This window comes from Salmo salar, chromosome 27 (assembly GCF_965601325.2).
Source record: "Salmo salar chromosome 27, fSalSal1, whole genome shotgun sequence".
NCBI classification, from domain to species: domain Eukaryota; kingdom Metazoa; phylum Chordata; class Actinopteri; order Salmoniformes; family Salmonidae; genus Salmo; species Salmo salar.
The window spans coordinates 17,343,812-17,367,974 of NC_138317.1; the positions used below are offsets into that span (position 1 = coordinate 17,343,812).

Consider the following 24,163-nt stretch of genomic DNA (forward strand, 5'->3'; position numbering starts at 1 on the left):
AGGCAATTTCAGTGGCAGGGACTGGGAGACTAGTCTGGACCGGGGGAAAGATGAACGGAGCCGGGGCTTGTTGGTTCAGTTGTCAGAAGCACACAATGATGTTAGCTAGCTAACTAACATGTCATGAGTGGGTGTGCATTCTGTTCATTCAGCAAAAGGCAACTAACGTCAGACAACTAGCTCGGTCACCTCAGTCCTCATCCTCTGTCGCATTATGTTGAAGGGAAATTATTTATGCCACGATGGGCATGAATCTACACCTTTTTCTCCCTGAGTATTCATTACAGAAAGTAGGAAACTGCCAACTCGTTTTTAGTCGGAGTGAGAGTTTTGGACCAATGATACCTGGGAAATCCTTTGAACATCTAGAGGAAAATCTGGAATGTGTTGGAGGAAAGTGTGGAGTCGGTGAGAGTCACAAGAAGTGGTCTTATTTAGATTTTTTGTGTGTCTGCGAATAAAAAATTAAAATCAAAACCATTAAGAAAAGGGTATCAACCTGAGAAAGGACCTAAAATATTACCTGGATAAAACATGGGAGAAATACATAAACATTACTCTACATATGTTTTAAGCCGTCATGCAGGGCAGAGCCCCACCTGTTTTGAGCCCCACCTGGTTAGCAAAAAACAAAACATGTTGTTGTTGTTGCCTGTTTTGCATGTTATCTAGGCATTAATACGTGTTACACATCAGCTTGCAAACAATGTAAAAAAATGTTTATGAGTTAATAAAGCTGCATACAAACATGGTCTCTTATTTGCTTTCTTGATTAAGGCAGCTCCAAAATGCAGGTGTCTCAGCCTAGCTCAGTGCTTTCTGTGGTGGAGGTGCAGCCAGTGGAAAATACAGAGCGTAGGCATTAGTAATCTTCTCTAGTTGAGCCATGATTGGCTCAGTGTTCTGTCACTCATGGAGACACTATGTCACCTCAGAATCTACAGGGCGAGCTAGGAAGTTTAAGCCCCCTTGGACACTGCCTTAGATTTACATTAGAAGTGATTGGACTGATGATGTCAACATCATACTTTCAAAATCTTAGCTAGACAAGCAGTCATCATCATGAATCACGTCGACAATCTACTGGCTAATCCATTTCAACCCTTATGACGAGAAATTATAGATAAAACGTATCGGTGCTCATCGGTCATTGGACATAAACATTACAGAACAAGTTGGAAAATTGGAAGGAATTAGTGGCTAACTACAAGCATTGCAAAGCAAGCATTATTTTGCTTCCCCTGTCTGCTATTCAGTGGAGAGGTTGTGTGGTCCAAGTCCGGGTTTAAGTTTGTCTTTTCCAAGTTTAAAAGGATAACCATTCACACGCAACACCATGGGTCAGAAAAAGGTTTAAGACATTTGCCATGCTGTCTAGCATTACTTCTGCCACATTCAAAACAACTGGAAAATCTCAGACTTGAAACAAACGAGCTCCGACTGGGAAAATACATTTTGAACGGTCATCCAACTTGGAATTACAAGTAGGGAACTCTGGCCTCTTTCTAGAGCTCCGACCTGAAGATCACTGACTTCATGATTCAACCTTATTTTTTTTCCAGAGTTCCCAGTTGTCTTGAAAGCACCAGAAGTCCAGGGAATGCCAGACTTTGATGGCAAAGTTTCATGACAAAAGTGTATGTTGTGTTGTAAGCTGTTAGTAGCCCACGTGCCTCACCCTAATAATTTGGTCCCTTTCACCCTCATAACTTAGCCTACTGTTCTGACTTGGTGGTGCCTGTTTTAGAGAAATGTCATCATCGAATATTGTAACTGTTTTAGAGAAATGTCATCATCAAATATTGTAAGAGCTTTCATATTCTGATTATATGCCCCCTTCATTTATCCTAAGGTTCTGACTTGGTGTACAGGGACAATACTGTAAGAACGGACCATGTTCTGAATTCTGTCGTTGTACATTTCAAAAGTGCTGAATAAATGGTTAAATTGACTACGTCCGTCTTAGCTCGCTCATGAATGTCTTAATCTATATTATGGATTGCCTCTTATCTGCTCATGGTTCCCTTATACCATAGTTCGTACATCTCAATTGTCAGTAGAAACCACATTTGTTTAAGCAATTCAGCCATATTAGCTATGTTTTTTTTTAAAGACAGCAAATGAGGCTGAATGAACTGTTTGGCTTCCAGACAAGGCTCCGCTGATAGCCAGGTGGAGCAGTGGTAAGGACTCCATGGTGCTGAAAAGAAAGCTCTGCTGTTGCGACAGCTTTATGTAGGTCCTAACAGTTTGTGGGCACCGTTTGTCACCGTTATAGTGCAATTAATGTATTATTTAGTGTTCTGTTGTGTAGTGGCTTTGCTGGCATGCATAACAAATAAATTGTTGAGTTTGCCCCACCAAGATTTACATACTAAAATTGCCACTGAGGGCACCTATCAATGGGACAATTTCTGGGGTGACACAAGAGGTAAAGGTTGAGGATATAACTGAAGACATAGATGGAGTGGTTGGCACACGTCGACTGACCAGTATGGTGGATGGAGAAAAGAAATTAACTTAATCTATACTACTGTTCTTTGATGAAGAGTCTTCCCCTTCTAATATAAAGTTAGGATTCATGAGATACTCTGTAAGAACTTTTGTGCACAAGCCCCTTTAGTGTCATAAATACAAAAGATTTGGTCATTTGTCAAGTGTGTGCAGAAGGGAAGAGTATCGTATGCCAGATGAAGTGAAGTGCTGCAATTGTGGAGGCAAATATGCGCCCAAATTCCTGGAGTGCCCTGTTAGGGTGAAGGAGACTGAGGTTTTATCTGGAGGCTGTGAGCAGAGTGGAAGTAACGAGTGACGGGGAAGAAACAATGGTAGTAGAGCCATCACAACCAGTGAAAGTTTCTCATCAAAGGAGGGATTGTGAAATGTTAAAAAGGTGGACTCTGTATTACTTACTGCAATAGTCATAAACTTTACAGCACAAGCAGAAAGGTCTGAGAGAATTGCAATTAGTGTGAATGCAGCTGAACCTTTCTTCGGGGTTTCGGAATTTCACAGCCGAGGCCTAGCAGGAAATCCTGTCGGTGAATATTCCACAATCACAGGCCCCCGAGCCTGTGTAGGCATGTATTTTGGAATGGACTGTGATCTAAGAAGTGGGATGGGTTTTGTTTGTTGACGTGTCTATTTTTGTCTATTGTATTTTTTTGTCTTTCCCACAATGGATTTTTTATTTTCATGTTCAATGCCCCGTCCAGCTGGTGGCGGTAATGCACCATTAACATTGGATGCCAACCGCCGTTAAAACCCCATCAAAGAAGTTGGAAAAGTGATTTTTGGCCTTTCTGTGACATCGGGTGCTGTATGTGTCCTGGAGGGCAGGTAGTTTGCCCCCGGTGATGCGTTGTGCAGACTGTACTACCCTCTGGAGAGCCTTGCGGACCCTGCCTACTACACCCTGTACAGTGATCCAATCCAGATAAACATTACTGGTGAGTCTGAAAGAAACAATATTTCCCACCCAAACATGAATGGATAATTCATTTTAGTGAATTGTATTGTATTGTCTACACATGATCCATTTACAGTTCTTATTCTAACTTCAAACTTTTTTGCCATGAGTTTCAATTAATACATTCAGAATTTTAAAACTGAGTTTATTGTGTGTGTTGCGTTTGTACAGACCAACCCAATGCTGTTCTGACCCTGCAGACTGACTGGCCCCAGATATTCAGTGGAGAGATTGGCACTATTAGATGTAAGAGACACAGACTGGGAGTATGAGTGGTATAAGGACAGGAAGGATTTTAAACATTTTTGTTTATTGAGTTGTGGTTGAATCATGGTTTGATTGTGTTGAACTATAGACTGCTTGTTCCTCAGTTTACATTTTTTTGTGGTCTGAGAGGCATTTGGGAGGTAGTCAGTGACAGTTCATATGATGTTTGATGTTGTCAAATGTTGTGTGGAAGGCTGATGACTCCTGGTTAGTTGCCTTTAACAATGGCACTTGCCAATACCCCTGACAGAGGTCGGGTGAGGTACTTAGCAGTGCACAATAAGCTTAATAAGATCATCCATTCTAAGCAGCATAGGGTAGAGGTCAAATGTTGAAATTAAGGTTTGCATCCTGATATCCATACAAAACCTAGGCATGATGTGTAGTGTTTTGTTTCAGTCTTTTTTACATTTATTTTATAAATTTTTTACCTAAACTCAACCTTTTTCGGGGTTCTTGATCATTGAAGTCAAAATTTGACATTTATGGCAGATAACATTTAACATCTGCGGTAAGCAGGATAGATGTCAAATAACATCATGATTGATTAGTTAATGTTGCTCTTCCATAAAAAAACACTGAAAACCCTGTAGATGGCACTTCAATGACCACGGTATAGGTAAATAGCAGACAAGGCATAATTAGGTCAAATATTAATCATTATACCGCTGGGTGGCACTAACCACATACAGATAGCCAACAGATTGCAGGCAGCCAGAATGCAAACATTTTTGTTTTTTATAGTTGAAAATCCACAGAAAGTCTGCACCCAATGTCTCACCAGCCTGTATGTGATATGATGTTAATTTGGTCATACACTGGTAAAGACAATCCCAGCCTTGAAAAATTTTGTGGCAATGGAAGAAAATGCAAGATAACAGGTACTGTACATCATGTTGTTGATTATTTGTGTTGTGTTGGATTGTCAATCGGGCAGCTCAGTCATAGCCTAGGTGCAGTATATATAGCCTACATCATGAGTCTTATGCATGGTGGGGTAAATTACTTTGTGAATGTAATCTGTTAAAGTTACTAGTTACCTGTCCAAAATTGTAATCAGTAATGTAACTTTTGGATTAACCCAACTCAGTAACATATGATTACTTTCAGTTACTTTTGGATTACTTGCGCCTTTAAAATGAATTAGAAGAAGACAAAAAGGATTCATCAAACGCGTTTGGTGTTTTATCATTGTGGTCTCTGACTTGTGGCCAGGTGGAACAACCATTTCCAATGCTGAATTGAATGTCATTGCGAAAACAAAAATGTCAATGTATTTTTTTCTGCAAACATCCTTTCTGAATTTAAAAGTAATCCAAGTATTTCATTTTTTTAAGTGTCTGGAATCTGATTACAATACTTTTTCTGGTAAGGTAACAATAGTTTGTTTTAAAAAAAAATCTGATTACATGTAATCAGTTACTGCCCAACCCTGGTCTTATTCATAGTTTTATTTGTGGCTGATAAGTCGCATCCCACAGTGTTTGCCATTCCACAACAGTGTGTTAATTGTTCCAACATGACAAGTCTTTTGGTTGGATACATGGACTTAATAATAGTAAGCAAATCTGTTCCCTACTCCAAGGCTGTGCGACATCAAATACAACCTATTATATATGGATTAAAAAGCCAAGCTACATACGTCAAACAATTTTCTTCGTGTCCTCCTTTGACACACCCTCCTTTTTGAAGCACGATTGTAGAAATAGGTTAGTCAAAAAGCTAAGGTCAAGGTGATATTTTGTTCGTGTATAAACAGGTCCTGATCAATTATGAAATTTGAAATTGAGTTATCAATAAGTTTAAATTCATTATAAAATAGTTTTTTGATCAGCTACTAAAAATGCTGATTTAGTCTGAGAAAACACAAAGTCAGAGTACAGTGTATTGGAAAAACTTCCATTTGGTTAGCACTCTCAAGTCTCAATTGTATTCCTTCCTCTCTCTTCAGTCTAAAATTGTATTTAATAGTGTTATCCGGGATGGAATACAACTATTAAGCCATTTCCCATTGCATTATTAAATTAATGCAGCCCAGCCAATGCTTTACACAAGTGTCAGGACATGAACCCTCGCCCAAATAAAGATATTCCGTTTTTTCAGATCCACATGGGTTCAGCTCATGAATCACCGAAGCAATCAGAGTTGAGCTGTGATTCACGTCTCACAATTTTTTTTAGCACGGCCCAGCCTCAGACCCACGCAGCTCCTGTCGAGTCACACCTGACGTAGGTGGCCCCAGATAAAAGACTGGTACCTCACCCTGCAGATGACAAACAACATCTCATCATTGAAAACTCCACACTTGAGAAGTTAAATCATTTGTATCATATATTTGGTTGAATTCGTTTAAATAGCCAGATTTGACCCATCAAGATGGTACTACCTTCAACTAACCTTTTGAGGATTACACAATGCATCTTAATATTTGCCATCTCAGGTAAGAATATGCATCCAGTTAAGTAGGTACAACATTATTGTTGCTTTATGGAAAAAGGAAGGAGAAACGTTTCTGAGGCTTGAAGTTTGAGGAATTTTAACTATTACGTAATGTATATATTATCATATTATTTATATATATATAGTGTATGTAAGTTATATAATATTATACATTCATATTATATATATATATATATATATAAAATATGAATGTATAATATTATATAACTCATATACCTTACAGTATTAAGAAATTATGTCAATTTTACAATGCAATCTTTATCAAAAACCTGATGCATACTTTATGGGTACTTGGGTAGTACTTAAATGACAGGAAAATCACATTTTGTGAGATGTTTAAGTGTCTTGCAGACTGACTTTGAAGTAATCAATCCCTTCAATTATGGTTATATAAGACGTTTGTCTGATATCAATTTCAATATACTGTACCACTATATATTTATTATATATACTATATATATATTATTTTATTAATATTATATATGCTTGATTCAGTAAACCATCTTCCTTCACTGTCTATTTTCAAAAATGGTGTATTCAAAGGCACTTACCGGCACTTAAAAAGACCAGCAGATCAAAATATTGTGTCCCTAGAGCCAACTCAAAGCACAAATATATATTGCGATGACTATGAAATTACTGTTAGATATCAAAGTAGACAGGCTATAATTTGGCCAAACTGGTGATTGTCTTTGCGTTGGTTCAGTTGTACTTGGCTGATTTTGAGCGGGAAAAGATGCCTGAAATATATCCATAATTCAACTCAATCTACTTTGGTTTGTCTCATTTGAGCTAAAAGGACAATGGTCCTTGTATACTAAAGTCCCAACCCTAAATGGCTTGCATAATAATGACAGTTATGGAATTGCTCAAGAGTATTCTCTACAGTCAGAACTCCATGAGTGTCCTACAACAACTAATTAGCAAAGTCAATCTAAGTGTTAACACGCTTGAGAGGGGTATTGTACTTCAATTGATGTCTGATGTGGAAAGAGTCATCTAAAGCTAAAGAGTAATCAAAATTAACACCACACCTTTATGAGTAGTTGATACTCCATTACGATGTCCTAATGGGCCACTAGATTTGCTCACTGCATTACTTTTATATACACTCTCAAACCTAGCCTGAAGACCCGATATTGAATTGCATTGAATTCTACATCGGGCATAAATGGATAAGGAAAGTTTCACTGACAACCTCGACAAGCCAGAATGTTAAATAAAATGAGATTTGAATTTACTTTACACGGACAACAGGTAAAGTATTTTCAAATATAATTATATTCAACATTCTGGCTTGTAAAGGTCATGAGAGGAAACTTTCCTGATCTTAACACTCATTTATATCCGATGTTGGAATCTCAAACTATATAACCAAAAGCTCTATGTGTGTGCTATAGATATAGGATCTTCATTTGATCACTCTTTTGTTACTGAGAAAATGCACACTAGTAGTATGTTTTCCAGGTTTAAAAAGGCTTCTAAAGTTAGTAATTTCCCTTTAACATGCCAGATTTGATTTGCCCTAACGAAAAATGTATCAACCTCCACAAAAATGGTCCATTTATAATCCACATAATTCTTATTTCCTGTTGATGCAGATGATTTTCCTGCCATAGCAAACTGGCTCAAATGAAGATCCTTCATCTGTTAGTACTTTAGGCTACCTCAAAAATCCTCTGATTCCCAAGATGAAAGCTTTAGAAGTCCATGTTGCACTCATAGCCTTAAATGATCCACTTGAGTAAGGTGTATATTTTTGCTTGCCACAGGTTCCCTGTGGTCAGTCACTCCAGCAAGTATGAGCACCACCCCAACAAAGAAAATTGAATACCAGTTGGGCATAAAGATCACCAACCGGGTCTTCAATGACTCCCTATTGAATCCCAATTCCGAGGACTACAAGAAACTGTATGGCGAGGTCAGCCAACTGGTAAGATTGAGAACCAAGCCTTGAATTAAACAACACCACTATATAAACTATACCACAGCACAGGCCTATGTGCCGTTCTAGCTTGGAAAATGTTTGCTTACTTACAATATTATCACAGCAGGAATTATCTCTAAAAGTGATGGTCTCATGACAATGATGAAAATTGTGACATAATTGAGTATTTTTCAGCTTGCTAATGTCTACAAGTGTCCTACATGCGGAACAGCATCCATTTATGAGGGCATTGCAACAATGACTTTCAGGTACAGTAAGCTTGACTAAGTCACCTGGATCCTTTAGATCAGCTTTTGAGAGGATGTGTAACTAAAGTATAAACTCACTGCATTTATTTCTGTCCTTGACAGACTGAAACATGAAATTATGAATTAGAATGACTTGCCTCATCTAAACTATGTAAGCTTGTCAAAATTATAGCTTCAATGTCGAAAGAACCTTAATTTTACGTTTTGGTGGGTTGTGGTAGTGTTTGAAACAGACATATATCAAACTTTGAAACAAAATAAAAACGCTGAAAATGGCTGTGATCTTCTGGTTTACAAGACGTGTTTAATGCCCACCTCCACCTGGTCAAGGTTGGGTGGGGATATGTTATTATACTGTATCATCTTTAACATTCTTCATTTTCTGAATCTTATCTTTTACAGAAAAGGATCAGTGATAGCAAACACTATCCTAGTTTTCAACACAAACGCTATCAATGGATTTGTGGTCAAGTGGAAATTCCTGACTCATATCGAAGCCAATCCTTCTGCCTCTCTCCAGATAGATACAAATTATATTGAATGTAAGACATACAAATATACTAATATTGTATTTTTCCATAATGTAATATTGATTCATTACTCTGATGATTTTTTACTTGAGTGAGTTCGCACTTTCTGTTTTCACCAGTACCAGTTGTGGTTCCAAATATAACCATAACCAACCCCACCACACTCACTACAACAATAAATACAACTCACATGACTGCAACCACTACTAACCCAACAAAACCCACACCATTTTCATCAAATACAACTAAGAAAATTCCAACAACTTCTACCCCATTGGCTCCAAATACAACTTCGAAAATTCATACAACTTTTACCCCATTGGCTCCAAATACAACTACGAAAATTCCTACAACTTCCACCTAATTGGCTCCAAATATAAATGCGAAAATTCCAACAACCACCCCGTTGGCTACAAATACAACAATGAAAATTCCAATAACTTCCACAACATTGGCTCCAACTACAACTACCAAAATTCCAACAATCCCATTGTCTTCAACTACAACAACGACATTTCCAACAACTTCCACCCTGTTGGCTCCTTCTACAGCTCTGAAAATTCCAACATCTTCCACCTCATTGGCTCCAAATATAACGGCGAAATATATATAATATGAATGCATATAAAATATGATTGTATAATATGATATTCATCATATACCTTATATTATTGAGAAATTATATTAATTTTACAATGCAGTCTCTATCAAAAACCTGGTGCATACTGTATGGGTACTTGGGTAGCACTTAAATTACAGGAAAATAGAATGTTGTGAGATGTTTAAGTGTCTCACAGACTGATTTTGAAGTAATCAGTCCCTTCTACTATGGTTATGTAAGACGTTTGTCTGATATCAATTTCAATATACTGTACCACTATATATATTATTTTATATATTAGGGTATGATATATAAAAGTATATCTATCTGTACACATTTTGTATAGTAGGCATATAATGTTATTAATAATATATCTGCTTGATTTAGTAAACCATCTTCCTTCACGGTCTATTTTCAAAGATTGTGTATTCAATGGCACTTACCGGCACTCAGAAAGACCAGCAGATCACATTATTGTGTCCCTAGCGCCAACTCAAAGCACAAATATATATTGCGATGACTAGGAAATGACTATTGGATATCAAAGTAGACTGGCTATTATTTGGCCCAACTGGGGATTTGTGTTGATTCAGGTGTACCCGGCTGTTTTTGAGTAGGAAAAGATGCCCTATTTTCTGTGATATATTTTGAAATATATCCAAAATTCAACTCAATCTACTTTGGTTTATCTCATTTGAGCTAAAAGGACAATGGTCCTTGCATACTGAAGTCCCAACCCTACATGGCTTGCATAATAATGACAGTTATGGAATCGCTCAAGAGTATTCTCTACAGTCAGAACTCCATGAGTGTCCTGCAACAACTAATTAGCAAAGTCAATCTAAGTGTTAACACATTTGAGAGGGGTATTGTACTTCAATTGATGTCTGATGTGGATAGAGTAATCTAAAGCTAAAGAGTAATCAAAATGAATACCACACCTTTATGAGTATTTGATACTCCATTATGATTCTTGTGTTTCCTAATGGACCACCAGATTTGCTCACTGCATTACTTTTATATACACTCTCAAACCTAGCCTGAAGATACGATATTGAATTGCATTGAATTTTACGTCGGGCATAAATGAGCATTTGGATAAGGAAAGTTACCACTGACAACCTCTACAAGCTAGAATGTTAAATTAAATGATATTTGAATTTACTTTACATGGACAACATTTAAATTAAGTTCAAATATAATTGTGTTCAACATTCTGGCTTGTAAAGGTCGTGAGAGGAAACTTTCCTAATCCTAACACTCATTTATACCTGACTTTGAATCCATTGGAATCTCAAACTATACAGCCAACAGCTCTATGTGTGTGCTACAGATGTAGGATCTTCATTTGATCACTCTTTTGTTACTGAGAATTCCTGCACACCAGAAAACGCACACTTGTAGTATATTTTCCTGGTTTAACAAGGCTTCTAAAGTTAGTAATTTCCCTTTAACATGCCAGATTTGATTTGCCCTAACGAAAAATGTATCAACCTCCACAAAAATGGTCCATTTATTATAATCCACATAATTCTTATTTTCTGTTGATGCAGATGATTTTCCTGCCATAGCAAACTGGCTCAAATGAAGATCCTACATCTGTTAATACTTTAGGCTACCTCAAAAATCCTCTGATTCCCAAGATGAAAGCTTTATAAGTCCATGTTGCACTCAAAGTCTTAAATGATCCACTTGAATAAGGTGTATATTTTTGCTTGCCACAGGTTCCCTGTCAGTGCCCTTCTCAGTCACTCCAGCAGGTATGCGCACCACCCCCACAACAAAAACAGTCTTCCAGTTGGGCATGAAGATCACCAACCGGGTCTTCAATGACTCCCTATTGAATCCCAATTCCGAGGACTACAAGAAAATGTATGACGACGTCAGCCAACTGGTAAGATTGAGAACCATGCCTTGAATTAAACAACACCACTATATAAACTCTTATCTTTTACAGAAAAGGATCAGTGTTAGCAAACACTATCATAGTTTTCAACACAAAGGCTATCAATCGATGGGTGGTCATGTTTGAATTCCTGGAATATGTCAAAGCCAATCCTTCTGCCCTTCCCCAGATAAATACAAATTATATTGAATGTAAGACATACAAATATACCAATAGTGTATTTTTCCATAATGTAATATTGATTCATTACTCTGATGATCTTTTACTTGAGTGATTTCCCACTTTCTGTTTTCACAAGCACCAGTTGTGGTTCCAAATATAACCATAACCAACCCCACCACACTCACTACAACAATAAATACAACTCACATGACTGCAACCACTACTAACCCAACAAAAACCACACCATTTTCATCAAATACAACTAAGAAAATTCCTACCACTTCTACCCCATTTGCTCTAACTACAACTTCGAAAATTCCTACAACTTCTACCCCATTGGCTCCAAATACAACTACAAAAATTCCTACAACTTCTACCCCATTGGCTCCAAATACAACTACAAAAATTCCTACAACTTCTACCTAATTGGCTCCAAATACAACTACGGAAATTCCAAAAACACAAAAAAAAACGGTCTTTCAGTTGGGCATGAAGATCACCAATCGGGTCTTCAATGACTCCCTATTGAATCCCAATTCCGAAGACTACAAGAAAATGTATGACGAGGTCAGCCAACTGGTAAGATTGAGAACCAAGCCTTGATTTAAACAACACCACTATATAAACTATACCACAGCATGGGCCTATGTGCTGTTCTGGCTCGGAAAAGGCTTACTTACTTACTTACAATATTATCACAGCAGGAATTATCTCTAAAAGTGATGGTCTCATGACAATGATGAAAATTGTGACATAATTGAGTATTTTTCAGCTTGCTAATGTCTACAAGTGTCCTGCATGCGGAACAGCATCCATTTATGAGGGCGTTGCAACAATGACTTTCAGGTACAGTAAGCTTGACTAAGTCACCTGGATCCTTTAGATCAGCTTTTGAGAGGATGTGTAACTAAAGTATAAACTCACTGCATTTATTTCTGTCCTTGACAGACTGAAACATGAAATTATGAATTAGAATGACTTGCCTCGTCTAAACTATGTAAGCTTGTCAAAATTACAGCTTCAATGTCGAAAGAACCTTAAGGTTACGTTTTGGTGGGTTGTGGTAGTGTTTGAAACAGCCATATCAAACTTTGAAACAAAATAAAAACACTGAAAATGCCTGTGATCTTCTGGTTTACAAGACGTGTTTAATGCCCACCTCCACCTGGTCAAGGTTGGGTGGGGATATGTTATTATACTGTATCATCTTTAACATTCTTCATTTTCTGAATCTTATATTTTACAGAAAAGGATCAGTGATAGCAAACACTATCCTAGTTTTCAACACAAACGCTATCAATGGATTTGTGGTCAAGTGGGAATTCCTGACTCATATCGAAGCCAATCCTTCTGCCTCTCTCCAGATAGATACAAATTATATTGAATGTAAGACATACAAATATACTAATTGCATTTTTCCATAATGTAATATTGATTCATTAGTCAGATTTTTTTAACCTCAGTTAAATATGACCCACGAAAGAAGACTATGTACATTCTAGGTATGTACATAGTGAACCCCTGAGCAGGAAGATGTGGAGGTCACATACCAACAGGTACCTAAACCCACCAGAGGTCCTGATTGGTGGTTTTAAGAGACCCACAATGTAAGACCGTTCTGGATTGGTTGTGTCACTCTATGTCACTCTAAAATAAGGCTTAAAGTATCATTGACCTGTAACATAGAAATAACATATTGCTATTGTAAGTAATACATATCAATTCAACCACATAACTGTTCTACAATGACTTTTACAATGATTTATGTCAAAATGTAATAATTATATATATACAGAGAGCTTTTGACTGACTTTTTGAATATTAAAAATGTCCTGGTACTGTACAGAGGTTTAATTAGTTTGCAGCAGATTACATAGAAGCAGAGCACACACATACAAACTTTTCAAAATTCACAACACAGCGGAATGAGTTAAAGGAAATAGTCAGGTAATCACATTGCAGGAATTTATGACTTGAATCACCTGTACATGTTCAGTCTAAATGACCAGTAAATGGGTTCAAACAGAATATATAATATTGGCATGAACAAGCAATTTCACTATTGGAAAATCAACAGTAGTTCCATACTATGGGTGAGGATCTTTATGTTTAGGGCTGGTCAAGCCCACAGGACCTAAAGCCAGACTAGCCCACATGAAACATAATAACATGCTTGATCAAGAAAATAAGAATCTATCTGATATGATACATATGAATGAACATCTTTGGAAAATTGATGTTTATTTAACTGATCATCTTTATTTATTTTTCCAGGCAAAGTCTTGTCTGCAGAACAAGATCTGACAAAGATGAGCAACAAGCAAAGCCAAGTCACAGCCTCTGTAGATACTGTATAGTTTGTCAGGAATATAGCATGTTATATAGGATGAAAATGACTGGAATGAGTGATTTCATACGATTGTATTTAATCCACAAATTTTGTGCATAAATATTGGGCAACCTTGCTAGTATTTTTGTATTGTGTCTGATGTCATCATATTTGACCCTGTTATGAACACAACCAGTGTCAAACTGATATATTTTTTCAGTCTGTTTTTGTCTGATTTTTCATTGGCACAAATATCTCAGATGTTTAGCTTTGCATCATGTTCAACTGCTCAATTGTATAATGCTGAAGATGAATGTTGAATCAAATATGAAAATCAAAGAGTTCCTTAATTGGTCAGATATTTGAATCGGGAGTTTACAGTAATGATGTATATAAGCCCTGGATTGCTAATTGCTATGTATTGGCCATTGACAGGCTTTGAAGCCACCGGTCAGCCATTTTGGCACTCCCCAGTAGGAGCAGTCCTTCACAAGAGTACATTGAATTCTACAGTATTTCAATTAAATGTTTCAAGGACAAAATGACATGTATTTAAATATTTGTTTATTGTTGGGACAGTAACAGTCATCTGAAAAAAACTATACTTTAAGAAAACATTTATATATTATTTTTTTGATTTGTATGTTTAGCTCACATAATACAATGTAAAAGTGTGCAATAGAATAGAATAAATGTGGCAAAAACTAATTTATAAATAAAAAAATGCATTTCAATAGCTTCTAAAATAAAAACAATTACGGTGAGGGAGTGCCAAGATGGAGGCATGGTGGCTTCAATAGAGGCCCCCAAACAGTAATCTAGTGTATATATAAATCATTGGCTAACAACATGTGCAGTAATAATGTGACATCCCTAGAAATTGAAATAGATAAAGGTCTGAATCCTAACTTGATTTGAGTGCCCATTGATGTCATCAATGGAAGATTTTGCTATTCCAGCCTCACCCATTACTGACTGGTGTGTAAAATCGACCTCACATCCACGCAATCTCCATAGTCAAACATTGGCAGTAGAATGTCCTTACTGAAGAGCTCAAAAACAGCTTCTATCTCAAGGCCATCAGACTGTTAAATAGCCATCACTAGCACCTTAGAGGCTGCTGCCCTATATACACAGACTTGAAATCACTGTCCACTTTATTAATTGAAACACTAGTCACTTTAATAATGTTTACATGTTTTGCACTACTCATCTCATATGTACAATTGATATAGAAAGGCACTACCCCCTTTCAAAATGTTCACATTTTGTTGTCTTACAGCCTGAAATGAAAACACATACAAATCTGACTTTTTCTGGCTTTATTTACACACGGTAACCCACAATATACAAGTACAAATATATATATATATATATATTTTTAAATAACTCTGAAATAAAACATTTAAAAACTCTGAAAATGTATTAAAAGTAAAACAGTAAAGTACCCTGTTTGGATAAGTGAACCCACCCCCCACCCCCCTTAGAATTGTAATTGCAAACTTGCTGAGGTATAACCAACCACCTTCCAGATCACAAATCAAGCGAATTGGCTTCCATCTGTGATCAATTGTAGTGACTTTGATTAGTTCAGAATAAAAGCAGTTGTTCATAGAGGACTCCACTGCTGAGTAGTGCAATTCAAAGCAAAGGATCCACTAAGATCTACGATATAAAGTTGTGGAAAGGCACAAGTCAGGGGATGGATATAAAAAGATTTCAAAAGCTTTGTCTATGCCTCGGAGCATAGTTAAAACCATTATTAAGAAGTGTAACGCTTATGGCACCACCCAGACCCTGCATAGATCAGGCCATCCCTCCAAACTGGATGACCGGGCAAGGAGGATCAGAGAGGCTACTAAGAAGCCAATGTCGACTTTGAAGGAGCTACAGAGCTTCAGGCCTTTATGGCAAAGACTGGTCATTGTGTGGATGTGACCATAATACCACAAGCACTCCACAAATCTGGCCTCTCTGGAGGGTGGCAAGAAAAAAATCTCTCCACAAAAAAAGCCATATCAAGTCTCATTTGAGCTTTGCCAAAAAGCAGATTGTAGATTCTGAGGCCAAGTGGCAAAAGGTGCTGAGGTCAGATGAGACCAAAATTGAACCTTTTGGCCTGAACGCAAAACGATATTTATGGCAAAAAAACAATGCATCTTTCCACCCAAAGAACACTATGCCTACAGTAAAGTACGGCGATGGCAGCATCCTGTTGTGGCGGTGTTTCTCTTCAGCAGGGACTGGAGCACTTGTCAGGATAGAAGGGAAAATGGACTGTGCAAGATTCTTGAGGAGAACCTGCTGCTCTCTGCCAGGAAGTTCAAAATGGGAAGATGGTTCACGGTTCAACATGACAATGACCCAAAGAACACCGCTAAAGCAACCGTACAGTGGCTGAAGGACAAGAAGATGAATGTCCTTATGTGGCCTAGTGTAGTCAGAGCCCCGACCTAAATACCATCGAGAATCTGTGGAATGACTTGAAGAGTGCAGTCCTTGAGCAGTCACCATGCAATTTAACTGAGCTTGAACAATTCTGCAAGGAAGAATGGGCAAATATTGCACAGTCTAGGTGTGCAAAGTCAGTAGAGATGTATTCAAAGTGACTTGTGGCTGTAATTCAAGCAAAAGGTGGTTCCACCAAGTATTAACTCAGGGGGGTGTTCACTTATCCAAATAGGGTATTTTACTGTTTTAATACATTTTCAGAGTTTTTTAAATAATTATTTTCATTTGGATATTTTGGGTTACTGTGTGTAACTAAAGCCGGAAAAAGTCTGATTTTATGTGTTTTCATTTCAGGCTGTAAGGCAACAAAAGGTGAACATTTTGAAAGGGGGTGGTGACTTTTTATACCCACTGTATATACTGTATTCTATTCTACTGTATTTTGGTCTATGCCACTCTGACATTGCTCGTCCAAATATTTCTATATTCTTAATTCCATTCCTTTACTTTAAATGTGTGTGTTTTGTGTGTATTGTTGTGAAATTCTTAGATATTACTTGTTAGATATTACTGCACTGTTGGAGCTAGAAACACAAGCATTTCGCTACACCCGTAAAAACATCTGCCAAACATGTGTATGTGACAAATAAAACAAAATAAAATGTCATTGATCAATCTACCCTAATCCTCAATGATCATGGAACTGATATGACAATGGTTCCAGTCGTCGTAAACCATGCGCCAGGTTTAAACTGCCAGGCTTGGTCTGTGTTCTATGATGAATCCATATTGATTCCATGAAGTGGGGTATATGTCCCAAATTATTGAACTTGTAATACATTAAATATTATCCACTATTGCCAGTGACCCTCGGGATCAACCATACGGACATGACAGAGGAAAGAAAGGGAAACTAACGATGTAATGGAATGATGCCAAATGTAGGCTACAAATTGAAGGGAACTAACACTGACAGTTAAAAATGTGTGTGGGTATTACTGACGGTGGCTACCGATAGTGGCATATATTTAACATGATACAAATTGCTTAAAAAAATTTAGAAAAGTCAGGGCTGAAATTGCAACATTCTAGTGCGTACAAAGGTTAAATTTAGGCCGACTGTCACTCTGCAGGGATTTGACTTGTCATCTGCTTGTGTCTCCAAGATTCATCCCTGCAAACTGAACCTATTTTTTTATTATTATTATATATATATATTTTTTCCCACCTAGAATTATAGCAGCTAACGTCCCCTGAATGCACAGCCGCTAATCCGAGGCCTGCTAACTATCTAAAGCACATTGGACTGTTGGCTTAAGAGGCCCTTCGGACATATTGCTTTGAACACTATACATATTTTGCCAATTGGCCTGGTTTACCACACGGAGCCCTGCTAATCCGTCCGCTGATGTAACTGCACGAGGAGGCCACAACAGACTCTCCTCCGTCGCGTTGTCCCTCTAAGGCCTTTCTGTTAGCCTGCTAGCCCGCCGCTAGCTGCCTGAAGCCACGCACCGGACTCGTATGATCACACGGCTACGCATGCCTCTCCCTAACGTCACCATGCTTTGTCCATTGCTGTTTTGGTCTGTTACTATTGTTTTATTTCACTGTAGAGCCTCTAGCACTGCTCAAAATGCCTCGGCTAACAATTTAGTTCCACCTCCCACACACGCAGTGACATCACCTGGTTTAAATGCTATTTCTAGAGACAATATCTCTTTCATTATCACTGTATGCACAGGTTTACCCCCACTGTATTCACATCCTACCATACCCTTGTCTGTACATTATGCCTTGAATATATTCTACCGTGCCCAGAAATCTGCTCCTTTTACTCTCTGTTCTGAACGTACTAGACGTCCAGTTCTGTTAGCCTTTAGTCGTACCCTTATCCTAATTCTCCTCTGTTCCTCTGGTGATGTAGAGGTTAATCCAGGCCCTGCAGTGTCCAGCTCCACTCCCATCCCCCAGGCTCTCTCATTTGTTGACTTCTGCAACCGTAAAAGCCTTGGTTTCATGCATGTTAACATTAGAAGCCTCCTCCCTAAGTTTGTTGTATTCACTGCAATAGCACACTCCACCAATCCGGATGTCCTAGCTGTGTCTGAATCCTGGCTTAGGAAGACCACCAAAAACCTTGAAATTTCCATTCCGAACTATAACATTTTCCGACAAGATAGAACTGCCAAAGGGGGCGGTGTTGCAATCTACTGCAAAGATAACCTGCAGAGTTCTGTCTTACTATCCAGGTCTGTAACCAAACAATTCAAGCTCCTACTTCTAAAAATTAACCTTTCCAGAAACAAGTCTCTCACCGTTGTCGCTTGCTATAGACCACCCTTTGCCCCCAGCTGTGCTCTGGACACCATATGTGAACTGATTGCCCCCCATCTGTCTTCTGAGCTCGTGCTGCTAGGTGACCTAAACTGGGACATGCTTAACACCCCGGGCCATCCTACAATCTAAGCTTGATGCCCTCAACCTCACACAACTTATCAATGAACCTACCAGATATAACCCCAAATCCGTAAACACGGGCACCCTCATAGATATCATCCTAACTAACTCGCCCTCCAAATACACCTCTGCTGTTTTCAACCAAGATCTCAGCGATCACTGCCTCATTGCCTGCATCCGTAATGGGTCTACGATCAAACGACCACCCCTCATCACTGTCAAACGCTCCCTAAAACACTTCTGTGAGCAGGCCTTTCTAATCGACCTGGCCGGGGTATCCTGGAATGACATTGACCTCATCCCGACAGTAGAGGATGCCTGGTTGTTCTTTAAAAGTGCCTTCCTCACCATCTTAAATAAGCATGCCCCATTCAAAAAAACGTAGAACCAGGAATAGATATAGCCCTTGGTTCACTCCAGACCTGTCTGCCCTTGACCAACACAAAAACATCCTGTGGCGTTCTGCATTAGTATCGAATAGCCCCCGTGATATGCAACTTTTCAGGGAAGTTAGGAACCAATATACACAGGCAGTCAGGAAAGCTAAGGCTAGATTTTTAAACATAAATTTGCATCCTGCAGTACAAACTCCAAAAAGTTCTGGGACACTGTAAAGTCCATGGAGAATAAGAGCACCTCCTCCCAGCAACCCACTGCTCTGAGGCTAGGAAACACTGTTACAACTGATAAGTCCACTATAATTGAGAATTTCAATAAGCATTTCTCTACGGCTGGCCATGCTTTCCACCTGGCTACCCCTACCCCGGTCAACTGCCTGGCACCCTCCACAGCAACCCGCCCAAGCCCCCACCATTTCTCCTTCACCCATATCCAGATAGCTGATGTTCTGAAAGAGCTGCAAAATCTGGACCCCTACAAATCAGCCGGGCTAGACAATCTGGACCCTTTATTTCTAAAATGATCTGCCGAAATTGTTGCAACCCCTATTACTAGCCTGTTCAACCTCTCTTTCGTATCGTCTGAGATTCCCAAAGATTGGAAAGCTGCCGCGGTCATCCCCCTCTTCAAAGGGGGAGACACTCTAGACCCAAACTGCTACAGACCTATATCTATCCTACCCTGCATCTCTAAGGTCTTCGAAAGCCAAGTTAACAAACAGATTACCGACCATTTTGAATCACACCGTACCTTCTCCGCTTTGCAATCTGGTTTCAGAGCCGGTCATCGGTGCACCTCAGCCACACTCAAGGTCCTTAACGATATCATAACCGCCATCGATAAGAGACATTACTGTGCAGCTGTATTTATTGACCTGGCCAAGGCTTTCGACTCTGTCAATCACCACATCCTCATCGGCAGACTCAACAGCCTTGGTTTCTCTAATGACTGCCTCGCCTGGTTCACCAACTACTTCTCTGATAGAGTTCAATGTGTCAAATCGGAGGGCCTGTTGTCCAGATCTCTGGCGGTCTCTATGGGGGTGCCACAGGGTTCAATTCTTGGGCCGACTCTTTTCTCTGTGTACATCAATGATGTAGCTCTCACTGCTGGTGAGTCTCTGATCCACCTCTACTCAGACGACACCATTCTGTATACTTCTGTCCCTTCTTTGGACACTGTGTTAACTAACCTCCAGACGAGCTTCAATGCCATACAACTCTCCATCCATGGCCTCCAACTGCTCTTGAACGCAAATAAAACTAAATGCATGATATTCAACCGATCATTGCCCGCACCTGCCCGCCCATCCAGCATCACTACTCTGGACGGCTCCGACTTAGAATACATGGACAATTACAAATACCTGGGTGTCTGGCTAGACTGTAAACTCTCCTTCCAGACTCATATTAAGCATCTCCAATCCAAAATCAAAACTAGAATCGGCTTCCTATTTCGCAACAAAGCATCCTTCACTCATGCCGCCAAACACACCCTCGTAAAACTGACCATCCTACCGATCCTCGACTTCGGCGATGTCATCTATAAAATAGCCTCCAACACTCTACTCAACAAACTGGATGCAGTCTATCACAGTGCCATCCGTTTTGTCACCAAAGCCCCATACACTACCCACCACTGCGACCTGTACGCTCTCGTTGGCTGGCCCTCACTTCATACTCGTCGCCAAACTCACTGGCTACAGGTTATCTACAAGTCTCTGCTAGGTAAAGCCCCGCCTTATCTCAGCTCGCTGGTCACCATAGCAGCACCCACTCGTAGCACGCGCTCCAGCAGGTATATCTCACTCGTCACGCCCAAAGCCAATTCTTCCTTTGGTCGCCTTTCCTTCCAGTTCTCTGCTGCCAATGACTGGAACGAACTGCAAAAATCTCTGAAGCTGGAGATTCCCATCTCCCTCACTAGCTTTAAGCACCAGCTGTCAGAGCAGTTCAAAGATCACTGCACCTGTACATAGCCCATCTGTAAACAGCCCATTTATCTACCTCATCCCCATACTGTATTTATTTATCTATTCTGCTTCTTTTGCACCCCAGTAACTCTACTTGCACTTTCATCTTTTGCACATCTACCATTCCAGTGTCTAATTGCCATACTGTATTACTTTGCCACCATGGCCTATTTATTGCCTTAATTACCTTATTTGACCTAAATTGCACTCACTGTATATAGACTTTTAGTTTTCTTTTTTTCCTACTGTATTATTGACTATGTTTTTGTTCATTTCACGTGTAACTCTGTGTTGTATGTGTCTAACTGCTATGCTTTATCTTGACCAGGTCGCAGTTGCAAATGAGAACTTGTTCTCAACTAGCCTACCTGGTTAAATAAAGGTGAAATAAAATAAAAAATAAAATAATTAAAAGGCCATACAATTTAAATTCTGCATAACGGCACAGCATTTCATATACAGTATATTGGTGACTCCCTGTTTAAATAAAGGTAGAATAAATACTTCACTGTGCTTCAGTTTTCTACCATCCGACTGGTTTAACGTTTGTCTCCAGCAATCATAAGGTAAAATAAAACAATGTAAACAATTGTCATTTATATTTACAATCCCCTTATCCAAACGGATTACTCATTTACCTAGCTCTTATAATTTCGTAAATGACTGTGCATGGAGAATGGTGTTATTTCTATCGTGACAAAATTTGATGGTTTTCACCTGGAACTGATAGGTTGCTCGACCTCATTCCTTTCTTTCCTCCTGCATAATGGTAGTGGAATTATGAGGGAATTAAGTCAAGGTCAGAATACGGCATATCTATAAACACACCTCCACCACACGTCCACTTCTTTGATCTCCACCCCAAATGCGTACCTTGCTGGCACTGGCTCTTCCCCAATGTGTAAGTTCAAGATCAGAATAAGTGTAGAGAGAAAAGTTCATAAAAAGGGAATAAAGACCAATTTAAGCGCTCATAACTCGGGTCTGAATTAGCCCTGTGCATAAATAATCTGCACTTTCTTAAGGACATTGTTGTATGGGATGTTTGAGACATTTTACTTCAAGGTTTGTGAGGAGTGTGTTTTTTCAGAACATATTGTGCCTTTTTTAAGAAAACAAAATGACACCCTTCATGTATAAAAAATGGCATGGTGAACCCTCTACTACTGCATACACTTACTCAACATCACATGTTTATGTCTTGTTCTCCCTTTAACTTCCTCTTTCTTCCTCTCTCTCTCTAATCATCCGATGGAACTCAACGCCCAGCCTACCCCCAGACTCGCCCCCCGGCAGGTCCCCCTGCTGTGCAGGTTGCAGCATCTCAGGTAGGATGTAGCTAGCTTGAAGGGGTTAGCTTACCATAAAGTGCCAGCTTAAAATGGCTTCTCCATTTAGCACTGTTGGCTGCCATTTACTGTGAATCTCTTGAGGTCTGATTACCTTGATGTAATATCAAGCAGTAGATAGATTCAAACATTACATGTCAATATTATACCTGTTTCTTTCTCCGTCTTTCTCTCTCTCTCCTTGAGCAGGTGGCAGCTGTTGTTACTGAGCCTGATTCCAACCAGGTAGAGGAGGTCCCCACTCCCCCCACTGACCCCCAGGTGGAGCCCGTCGAGGCGGCCAAGCCCTAACCCAACCCCCCTTCATCCTTCACTCCAGCCACTTGGGGCAGATTATATGGGCAAGAGTGTGGGTCTTATTCTGAATTCCATATCGAGCCCTAGCCCCTATCTCAGTAGGCTCTTCTATAGATCTGAAACAATTTGATAGGTAGGTGGTAGAAATTTCCACAGCCTACCAGGAGGTTTACATACTGTTAAATTCTTCTGCAGATCTACAGGAATGCCAAGGGGTATAGGGGCTGGGGGTTGATTTAAAATTCAGCTTTTTAGAGAAATGTTGTAGTGACCAGCAGGTCAAAGTCCCATGAATGACATATCTGTTTTGCACTAAATGGAGGCACTCAAACCTGTATTGTCTCAGTAATTATTAAACTATAGAAATGGGAAGAAAATATCAATTGTAACCAGTATCAATTGTAACCAATTTGGGGATCTTTTCAAAGCTACGAGACATTGATTATTATCGTGGATGCAGAAAGTGATGGTTGAAGATATAGGACAGGGGTTCTACATCTCTGATCCTGAAGAGGGTATGCAGGCTTTTGTTCTAAGAACAGTCTTATTTCTAACACAGTCACTGCATGGAATAGAGGATTCTACCGAGGGACTAACTGAAGCTAATGTAAAATTGTATGTATGTGTGCTTTTCATTGCTTTCAGTGCTTCTTTCGTTGCATTTTGGTGGCATCACACTTTTTTGAGACCAAATAATACATCCTTTATCACCACCGTGTCATAATATAGTGATCTTTTCAGGATGCTTTTTGCTTTGAGCTTTACAGAATAAAATTTCTGTACAATGTTTTTAAGCCTAGTTTTGCAAATTCATGTCTTTAAGTGAATGACATCACAACTCTAATCACTTACCAAGCTAACCAACCAATGATATTACACGCCATCAAACTCTTAAGATTGCATTCCCTGATCTGCATGGAAAGTATACAGGTAATTGCCAAGATAATAGAAACACTTGAGTAAATGAGGGATACAAAGTATATTGAAAGTAGATGATTCCACACAGGTGTGGTTCCTGAGTTAATTAAGCAATTAACATCCCATCATGATTAAGGTCATGTACAAAAATGCTGGGCAGGCCATTATTTTTGCTACCATGGCTTTGCCCCCACAGGATAAGAATGCCCCCATTCACAGGGCATGAGTGGTCACTGAATGGTTTGATGAGCATGAAAATGATGTGAAGCATATGCCATGGTCGTCTCAGTCACCAGATCTAAACCCAGTTGAACACTTATGGGAGATTCTGGAGCGGCGCCTGAGAGCGTTTTCCACCACCATCAAAAAAACACCAAATGATGGAATTTGTCGTGGA

General features: G+C 39.2%; 1 protein-coding gene across 2 annotated transcripts; it reads left to right on the forward strand.

The window, feature by feature from the left end:
- The first annotated feature begins 5,998 nt into the window (after positions 1 to 5,998).
- LOC106588563 (uncharacterized) lies at positions 5,999 to 23,637 on the forward strand. Of its 2 annotated transcripts, XM_014177696.3 has the most exons (8): positions 5,999 to 6,176; positions 7,969 to 8,129; positions 8,319 to 8,392; positions 8,795 to 8,934; positions 11,248 to 11,417; positions 12,364 to 12,437; positions 12,838 to 12,977; positions 13,866 to 15,230. In XM_014177696.3, exons 1-8 carry the CDS (start codon positions 6,113 to 6,115, stop codon positions 13,946 to 13,948), a joined length of 906 nt encoding a protein of 301 aa, XP_014033171.1. In that variant the 5' UTR covers positions 5,999 to 6,112; the 3' UTR covers positions 13,949 to 15,230. The 2 variants fall into 2 exon arrangements, with proteins under 2 accessions (XP_014033171.1, XP_014033172.1); XM_014177697.3 differs by lacking the exons at positions 12,364 to 12,437; positions 12,838 to 12,977; positions 13,866 to 15,230 and adding exons at positions 22,472 to 22,530; positions 22,741 to 23,637.
- Positions 23,638 to 24,163: the final 526 nt, after the last annotated feature.